The sequence below is a fragment of the Sparus aurata genome, chromosome 15 (assembly GCF_900880675.1).
Source record: "Sparus aurata chromosome 15, fSpaAur1.1, whole genome shotgun sequence".
In the NCBI taxonomy this organism is placed as follows: Eukaryota; Metazoa; Chordata; class Actinopteri; order Spariformes; family Sparidae; genus Sparus; species Sparus aurata.
In genome coordinates, this window is record NC_044201.1 from 7,684,896 (window position 1) to 7,700,334 (window position 15,439).

Below are 15,439 nucleotides of genomic sequence, written 5' to 3' on the forward strand. Positions count from 1 at the left end.
ATGTCTTGCTTTGTGCACGACTCAAAGATATTCAGTTTACTGTCATAGAGGGGTAAAGAAACCAGACAATCGTTTTTTCCTTTTGCTTCGCTTCTCCATCTCCAGCTGTCCTTTTTTGTTCCTCGAACCATTACATCAGTCACATTTGATGTGTTTAACCATATATAAATGCTTCCTAGGAGAGGCTGGTAACATGTGCACTGTTATTCCCATTCTAAGCAATTATCGTGTCTCGCTCCTCTCCGGCTGACGGCTTTTCACTCTGCCTTCGAGTGTGGCTGTGAGGAACAGCTATAAACACCATCTACAAACTCTTTTCAAGCATCACATGGGCCTGTATAATAATAAGTCGGCATTGATGTCATTTTTGCTATTGATCTTCTTGAATGGATCTCAAACTTTTGACTTATGAAATAGATATGTGAAGAGACTTTGGATGCACATAGATAAAGGTAATAGTGTGAGAACGGCGACACACTACATGTTATGGTGAGGGGACAAACCCATCCAGGAATACATTGAGGTTCTGCTTAGTAAAAGAGACAAGGTGTCACCTTTCCAACAAAGAACACTAATATATCAACACGCATGGTTTAAGGAAGATGTGACTCCTACCCCACGTGGTAGTTCTGGCTGCTTATATTTAAAATGTGTTAATCCAGATCCGTCTCCATGCTTTTGCCCTGCTGGGTTTATGGATTTGATCTTAAATCTGCTTCCTTTGAAGATGTTTGCTTGCAGCCACAAGCATTATTTTTCAGGGTTTTCAAACTTTGCATTGCTCATTCGTGAAGTGCAACCTGAGATCAGTTGCTGGGGATAAACATTTCGGCTCCCTCTTCTTTTTGTTGTGAATGTCCTGTCGGTGGAGGACAGAGGGTCATCGCTGCACAGAGCTAATTGGCCCAGCACCACGTCCCAGGGACTTGGCTGTTGCCGCTGCACCTCCTCCCACTTCTTCTCTGCCCTTTCTCTCTCTGGCACAGCTAGATTTGTCAGTTAGTTTGATAAGCTTTATTTTTCCACCAGCTGTGTCCTCGGAGTGTGTAGCTCATGTATACTGCGTGTGTATGTGCATTCTTCGCCATGTGGGATTTATAGGCTTGCCGGATAAATGGGGCACACAATGTACTATAGTGCTATATCCCTCCACACAATAGTCTATTTCGTTCACGTTTCTTTTTCACAGACACACACACACGCAAAATGACGCAAACCCACACAAAACCCACAAACGCAAAGTGAAATTTTAATCGACGGCAAAATAGAAGTTTGCTTCGGATGGATGCAAATGCAGCCTCAGCGTTTGCTACAATTGCAGAACAGGGCCTTAGAAATAAACAGACACAATGGCTCACCTACGGCACAGAAACACACACACACACATACAGACACACAAACACTGGTAATGCACTGACCTCCCTAGGCATGGCCTGCAATAGTCAGATATAGAGCTGCTTTGGTGGCATTTGCCTTCGACTAAATCTTACCAGAAGCACCACAGCGAAAGCACAACCTCTCCTGGGAGAATTATAGCGCAACAACTGCACACAACAGATCAGATGTTCCCATGAGCACTCGGCTGCTGTGGAAAAGCCTGAGTGTGGACAGGCCTAGTGAAGGATTAGACTGAGGCCAGTCACTAGTGTCTGTCATGAAAGCACGCTTCAGTTTGTGATTACACTAAAAAAAGCAGTCAGTCTGTTGATAAATGAAGTTAGAATGAAGTTACAAACATTCATTGTATGTTCAGCAACACAGACACAGAAACACACACACGATGAGAGCATACTGGGTTATCTGGCCTCAGTCTCTTGGAAGGTGGTCCGCCGTCTTCAGGGTGAAGCATGTAGAACAGACGTACCTTGTTGGCATGTTTCTTACTCTGAGAGAGAGAGGGAGGGAAAAAAAAGAGAAGGTGAGAGTGTCAGCCAGTGAACTGAGTTTTATTTTATCAAGTCAGCCAAGAGGAGAAAAATCAATGTATGTCACTCCACCTTGGCAACTCCCTCCGAGCTCTTATCTCTGTTTCGGCTGAGGATGCTAGCAGACATTTCGCCCCGCGGCTAGTAGACTAATGGCCCCGACCGGCCTCCGCTTTTTGGGAGGCCAGTGTGGGGTTGTCGGACAGGGGAAGGAGGTCGGGATTAACGGTCTCTTCACTTCACATGTACACTGTGGGACTGTCAGATGCTAAAGCGAGTTGTTAATTTAAGCCTGAAATTGAGATGGGCTGATGAGAAGTTGCTATATTTAATAGAAAACTATTTATAGAAGAACCTGAAGAAGAAGAAGAAGAATTGAGCTTCAGATCAATGTTTTTGATCACAGGGGTAAGAGAACTATTTAAAGAACACGTTTTTCCTTATACTTGGATGAATGAACTTTAATCAGCTACCCAATGAGTATTTTCAATTTCAGACACGCTCTCCCTCAACCTTACTTCATATATCATGAAAAAACAGATAATAGATTAGAATGAGTCTGCCTAATATCCAGAGTTTTTAGTAAAAAGATGTGCATAACTGTTCTGTTCAAGTTTTTTTGGACTGCTTACTTATTTCCCGTTGCTGCATTGTTGTTGCCCCACCTGACAAAGCTATAATAAACAGAACTATACAGTAGTGTTTATGTGAGAGGACAGCGAGCTGTCCTTGAAGCTGCTAACTGTCGCTTTAATGCAGAACAATGAAAATCACTGGACACACTGCAGGGGAAAAGATTAGTGCAAGTGTGTGTGTGTGTGTCAAGACAACTCTGCGTGTTTGTGTACAAGGTTGACGCAGCCATCACGCTCCATACATAGCATTTTATTGGCATGCTCTGACCTTCACTCCTGTCTACAATACAACATCTATTATTATCTATAAATTCCACCCCGGGTGCAGTTTTTCCAAGGAAGTGTTGACAGTCTGTGTCTTTACTGCCACACGTGCAATCAAATACACATCACTGCACGACAGAGGGAGGAGACAAGTCCTGATTGTGTGTGTGAAAAGCATCAAGGGAGGAAAATATTGATTTTGATGGGCATTTAAAGTAATTTCCGTATGCGAGCACTTGCATTAAATCCTATGAACACGGCTACTCATGAGCATCCCTGGCTGATTTATGAGAGATAGAGGTGATTTAAAAGTGCCTTCAGTTTTATCCAGAGCTGCAGTCCCCTGAGGCTGATCACTTCACTGTTGAATCCAGATGATTTGTGCATTTAAGTTTTGTAGATGGAAATGTAACTTTGGGTCTACATCAACAGCACAAAAAAAGAAAGCGACCGAAGACTCTGACAAGACACTGTACTTGCTGCTCCAGTGCTTAGATTGGATCCTCTGCCCCCGGGACAAGAGAGCCCCCCCCATCCCTCTACCTCACTTGCCTCCTCACTTGTCAGACTACTTTACTACTTTAATGCATTTTGTCAGTGTGTGTGTGTGTGTGTGTGTGTGTGTGTGTGTGTGTGTGTTGAGTGTATGCTTGTGTTTATAGGTGTATAAATGGTCATGCAGTAGATGGCTCAGGGATATGGGCTAAAAGCAGGACCTTGTGTCACCATGGTTACCCTGCACTGACCCTCACCCTCCTCTAATGGACTGTGCATGTCTCTCCGTCTCTTCAGTCTCTGTTTTCTTTTTTTCCCAGTGACAGATCAAGTTGGAGGAGACAGACAGGGCAAAGGACAACTATTAAAGATGTCTGCCACATCATCCCAGTGTGTTTGTGTGCACGTTCAGAACCTATCTCACTTACACATGGTCAGATTCACATCCTTACGCCAAGCCACAACACGACTTTGTAGAGCATGGACAAAAAGACAGAAATCATGTAGGATAGTCATAGTCAGCTAGACTCTACATGTCTGTCATCAGGTAAACAGGTAAGCTGCAAGCTATATATATGAGCATCTCTGCACTTCCGGTTCACTTGTCTCAAATTCAGTGTCTTTTTTATTGGATGGGATTTCAGTTAGACGTCTGATCCAAAACACAAGCTTAAGAGATTTCCATGTTTTGTTTTCAGCATAAAATACGTCAGTAAATACCCCACATTTGAATTATAAAGCGCTTATGTGTCTTTATAAGCAGCAGTTGCTAACAACAGGCTAAATGACACTACAGAGGTTGTCGGGGACACTAACAGTCATCACAGCCACACTCATCTACTCTGTAGACCGTCTTTACAGTCACAAACTATTCAAAGTCAAACCTTAAAACCTGTAGACTGATCAGTTTAGATATAGTATAGCATAGCAACATGCTTAGATGTGGTGACGAAGCAGTTTGTTTATAGCCTAACGTTAGCTTTTTACTTCAAAAACTCATAAAAGTGTTGTTCTTCTTGCTGAACAAAACATGTTCACAGAGCTTATTTTGTGAAATAACCCAAAATCTAATTGCAAAATCGCATTTACTTGAGGGAACCATTGCTGCACTGATGCTAACTTCTGGTTTAGCCCACAAGCTCTATTCTTGTGATGTTTTCGGCAGTAATCACAAGCTTCAGGTAAATGACTTCCACCTTCTGTGCTGGCTTAAGATTAGATTGCAACCATATTTGTGATGGCTGACAACAGTAGCATAGGTATACATTAAATAGCATTAAATTGCATCTGGGTTCTCCAATGGCTACCAAAAAATGACAATTTTTCTTCTCTTTTTTCACCTTAATTGCACTTCTTTCTTCAGCTTCTCATTGTTATTTCCGTGTCTTCTTTAAAACAACATCAATTAACGCACAAATGAACTGTGCTACAGGTAGAGCTGCCCTACGTTGCCTCCTCTCCTTTTTGAATCTAACAAGTCCAAACTTTTTCCTGTCTTGTCTCCATGATCCACTGACCTCTACAGATACCTTTTTTTTGTCAGGGGGGACACTGAGGACAAACAGTGAATCATATTTGACAGAAACAAACATCGCTGAATTGTGCAGACAGACTTGGGTCGAGAGACAGAAAAAGATTGCGTTCACATGCGTGCGGACACAAACACACTGTCGTTGTCCCTGTTAATTCTCTCCAGATAAGGGCCTTGTCCTCATTAGTCTGCTTGTTAATCCCAATTGTGTCTTGTAATCAAGGACGACCTCAATGCGGTACATGCATATGTGCCCGTGCGCACACATACACACACGTGCACACACACACACTAGTTAAATAATGCACCAGGGTGATTATTTAATGGCCTTTCATTGAATTACTCTCAGGGAGTCTGCTGAGAGGTAGACAAGATTAAACACAAAGTGTGCGTGTGTGTTTGTTTGTGTAACCAGCATTACCATGCTGCATTAAGTCCATGTATAATGGATGAGCAGTGTCTTGAACGGCACAAGCACAAATTGGTACAAATAAGGCTGATGCAAAGTGTGCAGTGCAGGAATCTGTCTGTCAACCAGAGATCGTACAATTCTGAGTTATTTTCCGTGCGAATGTTCCTGTGTGAGCAAAGACGGACTCACCTCATAGTGAGCGGTGCGCTGGGACTCGGAGATGAGTTGAGCATTGCAGATGTTACAATAGCTCTCTGTGAACAAGCCTCCATCCACGACGCCCGCAGACTTCATCTTCATCTGAGACTACACAAAAACACACCCCCAAAAACATATGCAGACATGAATATGATTAAATGCAGGACGGAATAAAATGTCAATGAGCCTCATAGTGTGTGTGTGTTAGGGGTTCATGAGCATGCATGTATCTCATCTCAATTTAGAAACAGTTTTCCCTCCGAGTGACAGATTTATTTTGACAGTTCAGCCCCAAATATGTTGATCCTCTGTGTCAGAACATACTCTCATGGATGAGTTTTGGCTCCAATCTTGGAAACAGTGGCCTGAGGCTCTGGCTTGAGTTTCTGTATCTGACTTAGCAATAAACTGTTAAATATATATTTCTTAAATTTTCATTTACAAAAACTTTAGATGCAGATAGAAAAGCAAAGATTACTATTGTTGGTCAAGGCGGTCCTAAGGTTTAACTTATATAATGCAGAGTTTGAGTTGATTTATAGAAATGCATCACATTTTTATCAGCGTATCATTTTAATATGTACATTCATAATCTGTAACACAACTAGTAACACCAGCAAACAGAGAACATTTAGTTGAGTAAAAATTACAATTTTATACCGTGGTGGTGGAGCATGATGGTAGAAACCCTGTTCCTTTGCCTTCAGCCATATAAATTAAACAAAGGAACATTGTTAAAAAGTTTATGAACATTCAAGAAACTTTGGTTTTTAGTTTTCTGGCCAACCATATTAATCAGCTGCTTCCATTTAGAACCAGTTGCAAATAGTCCGATCCTTAGTTTATCAGCTTCTTTAATCAATGTTGTCATGATTTTCTTACAGTTTTGCATTGCAGTGACATCAAACTCATGCTTCTCTCTTGGAACAAGAAGGAGTCATGGCGGAGAGGAAGAAATGGTCTATAGAATAGTTTCATTCCACGAGGAAAAATGACAACAGTGCTAGTTGTGATGTGTGTAAAATGATAATTTCACATCATCAAGAATTGGCTGTAACGTCATTCTATGAAGAGCGGTCTTAAATTCTGTGAATGGCACGTCTTCGACACGCTATGCACGAGTGCCACTGCTTCAACTGAGCTGCCTGCCTGTGAATGAGCAGCCCTGCAGGCAGGCTTTACTGTTGTTTTCTTTGACGAGGAAAACCTACATAAAAACGAATGCTGTACCAATATTTCCTCATTTCAGATGGTGTCACATTGTTGCAAAAGCTAGCTCAACTAAAATCATCCCGGAATTAAAAAACAAATCAATAAAGAATCGGAGGGATCAGCAGGATCGATCATGGCCTTGGTATCAATAAATGTCATCAGGTCTCATCGTTATGAATCAACTGGACAAAAGACAGGTGTTTTGATTGCCTTTTTGTGTGATAAACATTTGGAACTCTTCTACTACATACTGTTTGTATACTGGCTTCAGTTTAAGCTCTACTCTGCGCCTCTACTTATAACTTTCCAAAAAATGTATTAACATTTCATATATAAGCTAAGAAACATTGGATCAAAGACACCTTTCCAATCCTTCGCAGAAACTTCCAAGAATTTCTAAACACTAGCAGAAAGTGCAACTTTGGTGAGGGTTACAGTCTCTGAGGTAAACTGCTAAAGGTCTCCAGCAAGATTCCCTGGTGAGAAACAGTGTCTTAAAACCTTGTCAGTGTTGGTATAGCCCAACCAGTAAAAACCACAGAGAGCTGAGCACCCCACCGGGAGCCGCGGCTCTGGTTTCTTAACAACCTGGCAGCAGTGTTTTCTCTTGCCTTTATACTGAGTAATAGAAAATGGTTTAATGATGTGCTCTGGGGTCTTGTGTTCAATTTTCTATTCTCTTCATTATGTGTGCCCCGTAGGCATCGCTCTGACAGGGCTGGGGTGAGTAACGGGTCTGCAGGGAACGGTATAGGAACATCAACCATTAAACGGGATGAGCTCCTCGCCTCACGGAAGCAACAGGACAGGGTGATTGTAGGGCCAAAGTGTTACATAGTGCAAGACACACAGATGCCGCGGTGGTCAGCTCCAGCAACTTTACATGGTCATCCCGAGTATTGCAACATCAGCAGGGAAATGTAGTGACAGTTCATATGGAGTCTGCAATTAGCTTTAGCCAATGCTCAACATGCTCACACATGCGAGTGCACACACACTTAACCACACTACTGGTAATTACCCGTCTGTTCTCCTTGGACATGCTGTACCGACGGCTCCTCCATTATCTAATTGAGTTACAGGACGCCCCCTATACATTATAACCAAATAGCACTGCAGATGCATCTCACATAAAATGCAGTTGAACCTGTCTGTGAGGTACAATATTCATTCTGAAATGTGACTGGTGACAGGCTGGAAACTTGTTTAGTCCCAAGGCATGGACGCATTATTACCTCCACTATGTGAGGTGTCCTGTGAGACACGAAGGAACAGATATATTTTGCAAACTGACACATTAGATTTGCTGCAGAATTTGTTTCCTCCAGGACTTTTACTGTGGCAAGAGAAAGACCTTGCGCTGTCTGTCTGGACGTCAGCCAGGCAGAAACGAGTCTATCTTTTAATCTTGCGGCTAATTAAAAGCGATTGTGACTGCAGAAATAGCCCTATCTGCCTAATATCTCTATTACCTCTGATTATTACATGCAAGATGGGAGATGTAGGCTAATTAATAGAGGCAATCTGTTGGTGAGATTAATGGAATGGCAGGCCCGTCGAAGCGAAAAGATGGGAATGCAGATAGTGGGAAAAAAATAATGAAAGCGAGAAGGAGAGAGGAAAAAAGAGTCGGCGGGGAGGTTTATTATTGGAGCATGTGATATCTTCATGTTACATGGGTTTAGAGATCTTAATGGAAAAGAGGTTTCATTCCTACTGTATCGGACCAAAGCAGTTGGCTCTTATGTTTTATGAAAATCTAGCTGATTGTAACTTAAACATCAGTTTCGAAACAAGCATGAGCCACAGATCATCATGTGTTCTCTTTAGTATCAGACAGTTCAGCTTCAGATCATCTTTCCATCCCGTCTTGGTTTACAGTATAGTTTGCAACTTATTTTTCACTCGGATGCATTCAGAGGTCATTGGAAACTATGTTATTGACGCTGACGGCCGTGTGTAACAAGTAAAGAGAGTTTATATATAGATGATACGTGCTAGAGGAGCATGGTGTCAGACGAGCAGTCGGAAATTTCAACGCCCAGAGATATCTATTTTCTCAATCAGCGTCTCAGTTTGAGTGATGGGTTCCACGCGGAGCAAAAGTTTCCGCCAAAGTTGGAACAGTTCAGTAAGTCAAAATGTCGCGAATAAAGTCGAAGTGTCGAGAACAAACTTGACATTTCGAGATTACAGTCGACCTTTTTTTAGACGGCATCAAACAGAATGCCTCGGGTAGATGAACTGGTGGAACTGTCGTCAGAATCGGATTTCTGTTTTGGCTCATAAACCCAGCGCAGTTATCAGAATTAGGACTTTGAAGAGATTGTCACACTACACACACAAAGTTACACTCCAAGAATATGGTAATGGCAGAGACCTTAAGAAACCTTATTATACACATTTCTACTTTTTCTTGCAGTGCATAATTGGAACAAAAACCAAAAACTTCCTCCTCTCTGCTTTTGTCTCACCCCTGGCCCTAATGCTCTTTTGTAAGTAAGAGTATTATGTCGAAGAGTTTGCCATTTATAGCAAAGCCAATACAGCTGGATTTGCATGAACGGTTCTGCTCCTCGAGGAAACTTTTTTGGGGATCTCAGGCAATGGATGTCTGAAATTTAGAAACACATTGGCTTTTTCATTGCAGATGGTATTCCTTGTAATTGTCGAAATTATTTCATCTTTGTTTTCGAATTAATTTACTTTAAAATCTTAGCTTTAACTGAAAAGCTCTTCATAACCCTCATTCATTCCCCTCTACATAACTTCACGCATTGTCAGAGTAACAGAGACTGGGAGTTGGCCATTCCAGTGGAGGGTAAACAATATGCAGTAATGGATTATGACGTATTTAATTTGGCTTTACAAAACAAAAGAAAACAATTGTATTGTTTTTACACGGAGTAAAGTTATAAAAATGTGATGTTGCGTATGTGGGCGATACAGCTTTCACGAATAACACTTTGGGGGCTTTGAAGCTTCAGTGAGAATCCCATGAATATTCGAGGCTTTGACGGCGAACGAGGAAGCGAGTGTCGAGTCTTTTTTGGTGCAGCCTCTGCCACTGGAGTTTGAGCCCCAGGGAGACGAGCTGGTGTCACTGGTATCAACTAAAAGGGATACATTTAAGTGAATACACAAAGTTTAACTATGGTTTATACGTTTCACTGCAACATGCCATATTCTTTCAACCCAATGCCTCCAAATTCCTGTCTGAGTACAATATTATTAGATGGGGGGGCTATGGTGCTTGTGATCCCATGAGTACTTAACATTTGCCTTTGTTAGACCGCTTTACTAATCATTGAAAATGAATGCTTAATCCAAGCTTTGCATTTGGTCACTCTAAAACCCCTTTCACACAGGACAGATAGAATAACCCCTAACACCGAGTGTTTTTTTTTCTGTCACTGTGTTTATTGGCTCCAGTCCTGAGCAGCAGGGATAAAAACATGACACCTGGCTGAACGTGCTAATTTTTGTTCCCTTTTTCAGTTTGCGAAGTTGGCGCCTACATCCACCCGCCTCAGTTCCATAAGCATCGGAAAAATCACTCAGTTTCAAGGAGAGACTCTGTAAAGCATAAAACATGTTGATGGTCTCCACGCTGCTATTTTTACTGTTCTCTGTTTTTTCAGACGTGTTTGTGACGTCAGAACATGACACATGAGAGAAAAGAAAGGCAACTCACTCATCTACTGGCAATGGCAAAGGAGTCAGTAGCTGAGAGATTAGAAAACATGCATATATATGATAATTTGTTGTAAAAATTATATAGCTGTCTGTCTAATTCCATTAAGTAAAGAGCTCTGAGGCTGGAGATTGCAACCATAAATAGCAGAGCAGAGCATATTGTCCATTCACTGTAGAAAAATCTGAGTTGCAGCAATGGTTCTGGGATTCTGCTGGGAGAACTTGGCCCCCTTCATAAAAAAATATGTGAGTACTAAATACCACATCCAACACAAGAATTACAGCACATAAGGAGGTTGGATCAGGGGAGGGAGCTGCTGCAGGAAGTGATGTTGGTGGGTCAGGTTAAAATTGCCGTGCTGCCTACCCTCATGAAAATCAGTGCGTGTTGTTAGGCACACAGCTGTGCAGCAGCCAGTCAGTCAGTCAACCAATCAATCAATCAATTAATCCATCTTGTGCAAAGAAAAGGGTTGTTTTACATATCTCCGTGTGAAAAATCAGGATTTTGCAGCATTTGATTCACAGTTTCATGACAGTTGATGGGTTGTCTGCTTATGTTGCCAGGCTGTTGTCAATCAAATGAAGCTAACCCCACACAAGCCTGGTGATGCAGATTAGCATAGTGTTTAAACACCAGTGCTAATAAATGCCAGTTCGACAGATAATAATTAAGGATGTTTTAAAAAACTTAAGTTTGATGTTTCCTCATCTAGTTGTGAGTATCTAATGTTCAGAGAGAAACACCTCAAGACTCAATGAAAGTACATATGATAAAGAGGTGACTGTATATAAAAACATGGAGTAGACGGAACGTCTAAAGTTTTGTGAAATGATGAACATTATGCCAAAACAGTAGCTCATATTAAAAATGAAAAATTGCCCTGAACTCAATTAGAAACAGAAATTGCAGAAATAAGTCTTAGCGAGAGCATGAAAGCCCGAGGCTCTGAAGACAGAATGAACCTTAAGGGTATTCCCTTTTAAGACCACATCAAGTATTTAACATCAGTGTGAACTCTGAGCCCTCCCTCAAATCTCAGCCTCTGGCCCACCATTCATTAAAAAGCTGGCACTGAATTGGACACGGCTTTTTGTTCTTTTCTAATAAATGCAACCACTTAGACTGTTTTCAGTCGCCTGGGCTTAGAATATTAATTAGTTTGTAATATCACTTGCTAATATATAGTGTTGTACTACGCAAGGGCCCTATTGTACAGACAGAGATATGGTGTGATGTTTTACCCCGATGGAGAGCTTCAGAGACGGCGCTCCTATTACAATTCACACGTTTTCATTTCTCTTACGGCCCTGAAAACCCACCTTTGTTCAGCAAGACACACACACTGAAGACGGACTGCTGAAAGACAGACAAATGTGCCGCATTGAATAAATTACGAGAGAGGGTGAGTGATAAAGAGACAGAGAGAGAGAGAGAGAGAGAGAACAGCAGGTGGTTGGGGCAGCAGGGCTTCTTTTAACTCCCCCCCCCTTCCCTTCCTTCCTACTCAATCTTTCCGTTTTTTCTCCTTGAGGAGGGTGACTGCTGTGAACCGGACTGTCTGTTCTCCTCTTCGTCTTCCTCCTCTCACATTTCATATAGTTCTTATCTCATTCGAAAGAAAGTGGCGCTCTGATTCGGCCGTCAAATTATGCATACAGACGGTGAAATATCGACATCAGCCTGGGAGCCAATGACCTGTCTAATGAGTCCCTAGTGGGAATAACAAGTGAAAGGGTTCCAGGGTTAATACTATGGAACCCTATATTGTAAAGGCACTCTTCCGTGTCACTTTGATGTTCCACATTACAATTCTTTTCCTGTTTCACTCTTGGTAATGTAATCTTTCTGAACACTGTCTTCCCTCTGCCCCCCCCCCGCCCCCCCCCCCCCCTGAACCAGCTCCAAGATTAACAACCCTCCCCTTTGTACAGTAGCAATCAAAGGTACTAGACTGAGGGAAATGAAGTCTTTAAAAGGAGCCGGAGCTCAAGTCTGATCTGAATCCACATTCATTATGTTTGCACTGGAGGAGCTTGCTTTGTACTCTCCTTGCTCAATACTGAAAACTGCAAACATACACAAACTCAAACACAGCCGGGGTACAAACACAGAGGTCTCGCTGTGGGATGTAAAACTAAGAGCTGAAACCTAATGACCCTAAAAAGAGTGACAAACATATGTGATTGGGGTGCTTGTGTGTACATCGTGCAGTGTACCGTCTCTGGGAGGTTAGTTTTCGACCGAAGGAAAGGACTTCAAGAGAAAAAGACCACCCAAGAATTAGATTTCCGTCATTGTCTACTCTCCTGCGAGCTGATGGAAAGGTGGGTGAAGTTTCATCATCCACAAAACTTTTCTGGAGCTTCACAGCAAAACAGAGTCGCAGCATTTTCCTAAACAAGTGGATGGGAGCTTGTGGCTCGGCTTGTCATCGGAACAATTCCTCATCTACTTCACTTGTTTAGGAAAACGCTTTTTTGCTGTGAAGCTCAAAAAGTAAATTTTCTGTGGACCACAAAACTCCCCCATATAAGGGGGAGACAATGACTAAACTTTTTTATTCTAGGATACTTACTTTAAAGTAAGAATGTCTTAAATTCGGATCATAATAAACTTAATCTGCGTCTTTTTAGGAGGGCGTATAATGTCGGACAAAGGCTCTGTCACAATTTGACATTTTAACCTATTTTATCCTGTTTTAAGCAGTCATTTTATGAATCACTTTTTTGCCATTTTTACCAACATTTACCAACATTTTAATCAGGTAAAGGTTTTGCTAATTGGACGTCTGGATTTTAACTTTACAACCTCACTGCAAACTCTCAAGTGCTGCTTGATTTGCTTATTTTGTTTAAAGCCTGAAGGCTAACGACTAGATTCCACCAGATATATGTGTCCGGTCCGGCTTCACTATGTCACGGACCCGCCACGGCAGCGGAGCTGATAGGCTTCCCCCTAGTATATGTGTTTACTTCCACTGGCTCCGCTGCGTTGTGTATCTGCTCCGGGAATCTGGTCCCTGCCAGAGCAGATACGCATGACTTCTATTTCTGCTGGATGATGGAGCATGACACAGCAACCAAAATAACAACATATCATCTGGTTAATTTTCGGAATAAAACACTCTGTGTTGACGCTAGCACAAAAATCACAAAAAAGAGACAAATACAAACTCTTCTACTAATCGTTGTTGTTTTTATAACACATACCTATAACTTTGGTAGTGCGTGAACTCCGCGGTCTCACAACTCCAGCTGTCCGGCCAGGTGACAGATGAGGGAAAAAAAGCGTACTGCAGCCGGAATGCAATGAACATGCATCCAGTGGAATCTTAGAGTAAGCTAGCCAGCAGCTTTTACTAAGGATTTTAAGCAATCACAATTGTGCATTGTTCTGCTTGCCCTCTACTGAATTGCGTCAATGGATTCAAGGATGCCATGCACTTTTTGTGACCCTGTCCTGAACTCTCGTGACTGCTTGTGTTCTGGCCGGACATCCCCACCTACATTGCTTTTGTAGCAGTACGATTACATTTATTGTGCATCCTTGTGCTAAAATTGTCTGTTAAGCTTCATTTAACTGATATTTACAAATCGGCCTTTTCACCCCTGATGAGTTTGCACCGATGGTTTATTTCAACTTAGTCACCAACAGGGTAAAGTCTCCTGGGAGGAGAGGGCCCTGCATACAAATACACACTTAATGCCAAGGTCAGGTCACCCATTACTCTCCCTGAGTCAGTGTGTGTGTCTGTGACTCTTCCTCTCCCTTTGCTCACTGCTTGTTGTGCCCCAAATTCCATTTTTGACCTAATTTTCCTGTCTGAGTTATGTGCAAGTCGTCTTGATATTTACAGAGTGAAAGACTACACACACACACACACACACACACACACACACACTATGCTTTTCCATCTCTGTGTCTCTGGCTTTTCTCCATCTCTTCTACCTCCTTTCTCTCCCAGTGGTGAAAATATGGCCTTGAGGGCAGGGATTACTCATGAGGGATGGTGTAGACTTATCTACTCTTGTGAGAGAGGAGCAGATAAGCTACTGTATTATGCACCTTCACACTGGAATAAATTGCAAAGCAACTCGAAGTTAGAGATACTCATTCCTCTTCAGAATACTTGCTGATATGTCTTTTTATATCTAGCTTATACTTTGGAAGAGTGTAAATGCTCACTCTTGGCTCTCCCTTGCAAAAGAGATTATGATCTTAATGAGAATTGCTGAATAAATGCATTTTAACAACATAAAGAAAAATGAAGTTTTTAAAATTCATGCACTGTAAACCTTTTTGGTACAGTCGTAATGATGATAGTCTGAAATGATGTTGACTGGATGCATGGTTAGATTTTTCTTTTCAGACGTGTTGGCGCTCTATCGATGGCAGTGTTGGTGGATCAGTCGGTCAGCCACTTTGGTAAAGACTGAAATATCTCAGCTGCTATCGCATGAATCAAAAGAATGTTTTAAACATTCATGTCTCCCTCAGGATGAACAGTTTTAACTCAGTTAAATTCAATTTATGGCTCCAAGATGAAGTATTTTACTGACTTATGTGATCTCCCGAAATTTCCTTCAGAGCCACCATGAGGTGTAAATGTATTTACCAATTTAGTCCAAAGCACCACATCACCTGAATACATAGTCATCAGCTTGGCTGTGGTCTTATCTTACTTCTGCACAAACATCGCTCATGGGTGATTTGATTGATTGATCATGATAAGATACAGAATCTAAGCAGTTAACCATCTCAGCTTAACAAATTTAGGGAAACCTAGAAAACCACCTTTTTTTGTTGTTGTGGTGAAATAGCACAGCGAAATGAAAAGTTTCACTTCTTGGATCTTTGAGTTTCTCCAGTTTAAAAGGGATAGATGAGATTGAACCGGAGGTCCCCACCAGCACTCTCTCTACACTTTATAACCTCTCTGCCTTCATCAGACCTTTTTATTCATGAGGGTGCTGTGGTACTTTTATCTCTGAAAATCTCTCTCTCTCTGGACCATTACTTGTTAATGGTATTAATAGCAGATCTTCCCCTTTAGGCCACAATATGGAT

At 41.8% G+C, this 15,439-nt stretch overlaps 1 protein-coding gene and 1 long non-coding RNA gene across 2 annotated transcripts in view; one reads left to right on the forward strand and one right to left on the reverse strand.

The window, feature by feature from the left end:
• The window catches only part of LOC115596740 (uncharacterized), a 124,649-nt gene that overhangs the window by 78,617 nt on the left and 30,593 nt on the right, over positions 1–15,439 (forward strand). The gene's annotated exons all lie outside the window — the stretch shown is intronic.
• The window catches only part of LOC115596738 (zinc finger matrin-type protein 4), a 58,472-nt gene that overhangs the window by 35,044 nt on the left and 7,989 nt on the right, over positions 1–15,439 (reverse strand). Inside the window, exons 2-3 of the mRNA XM_030442128.1 lie at positions 5,452–5,568; positions 1,793–1,885 (exon numbers count right to left, since the gene is read on the reverse strand). Of these exons, the coding sequence (XP_030297988.1) occupies positions 1,793–1,885; positions 5,452–5,562 (204 nt within the window). The 5' untranslated portion in view covers positions 5,563–5,568. The remainder of the gene's footprint in view (positions 1–1,792; positions 1,886–5,451; positions 5,569–15,439) is intronic.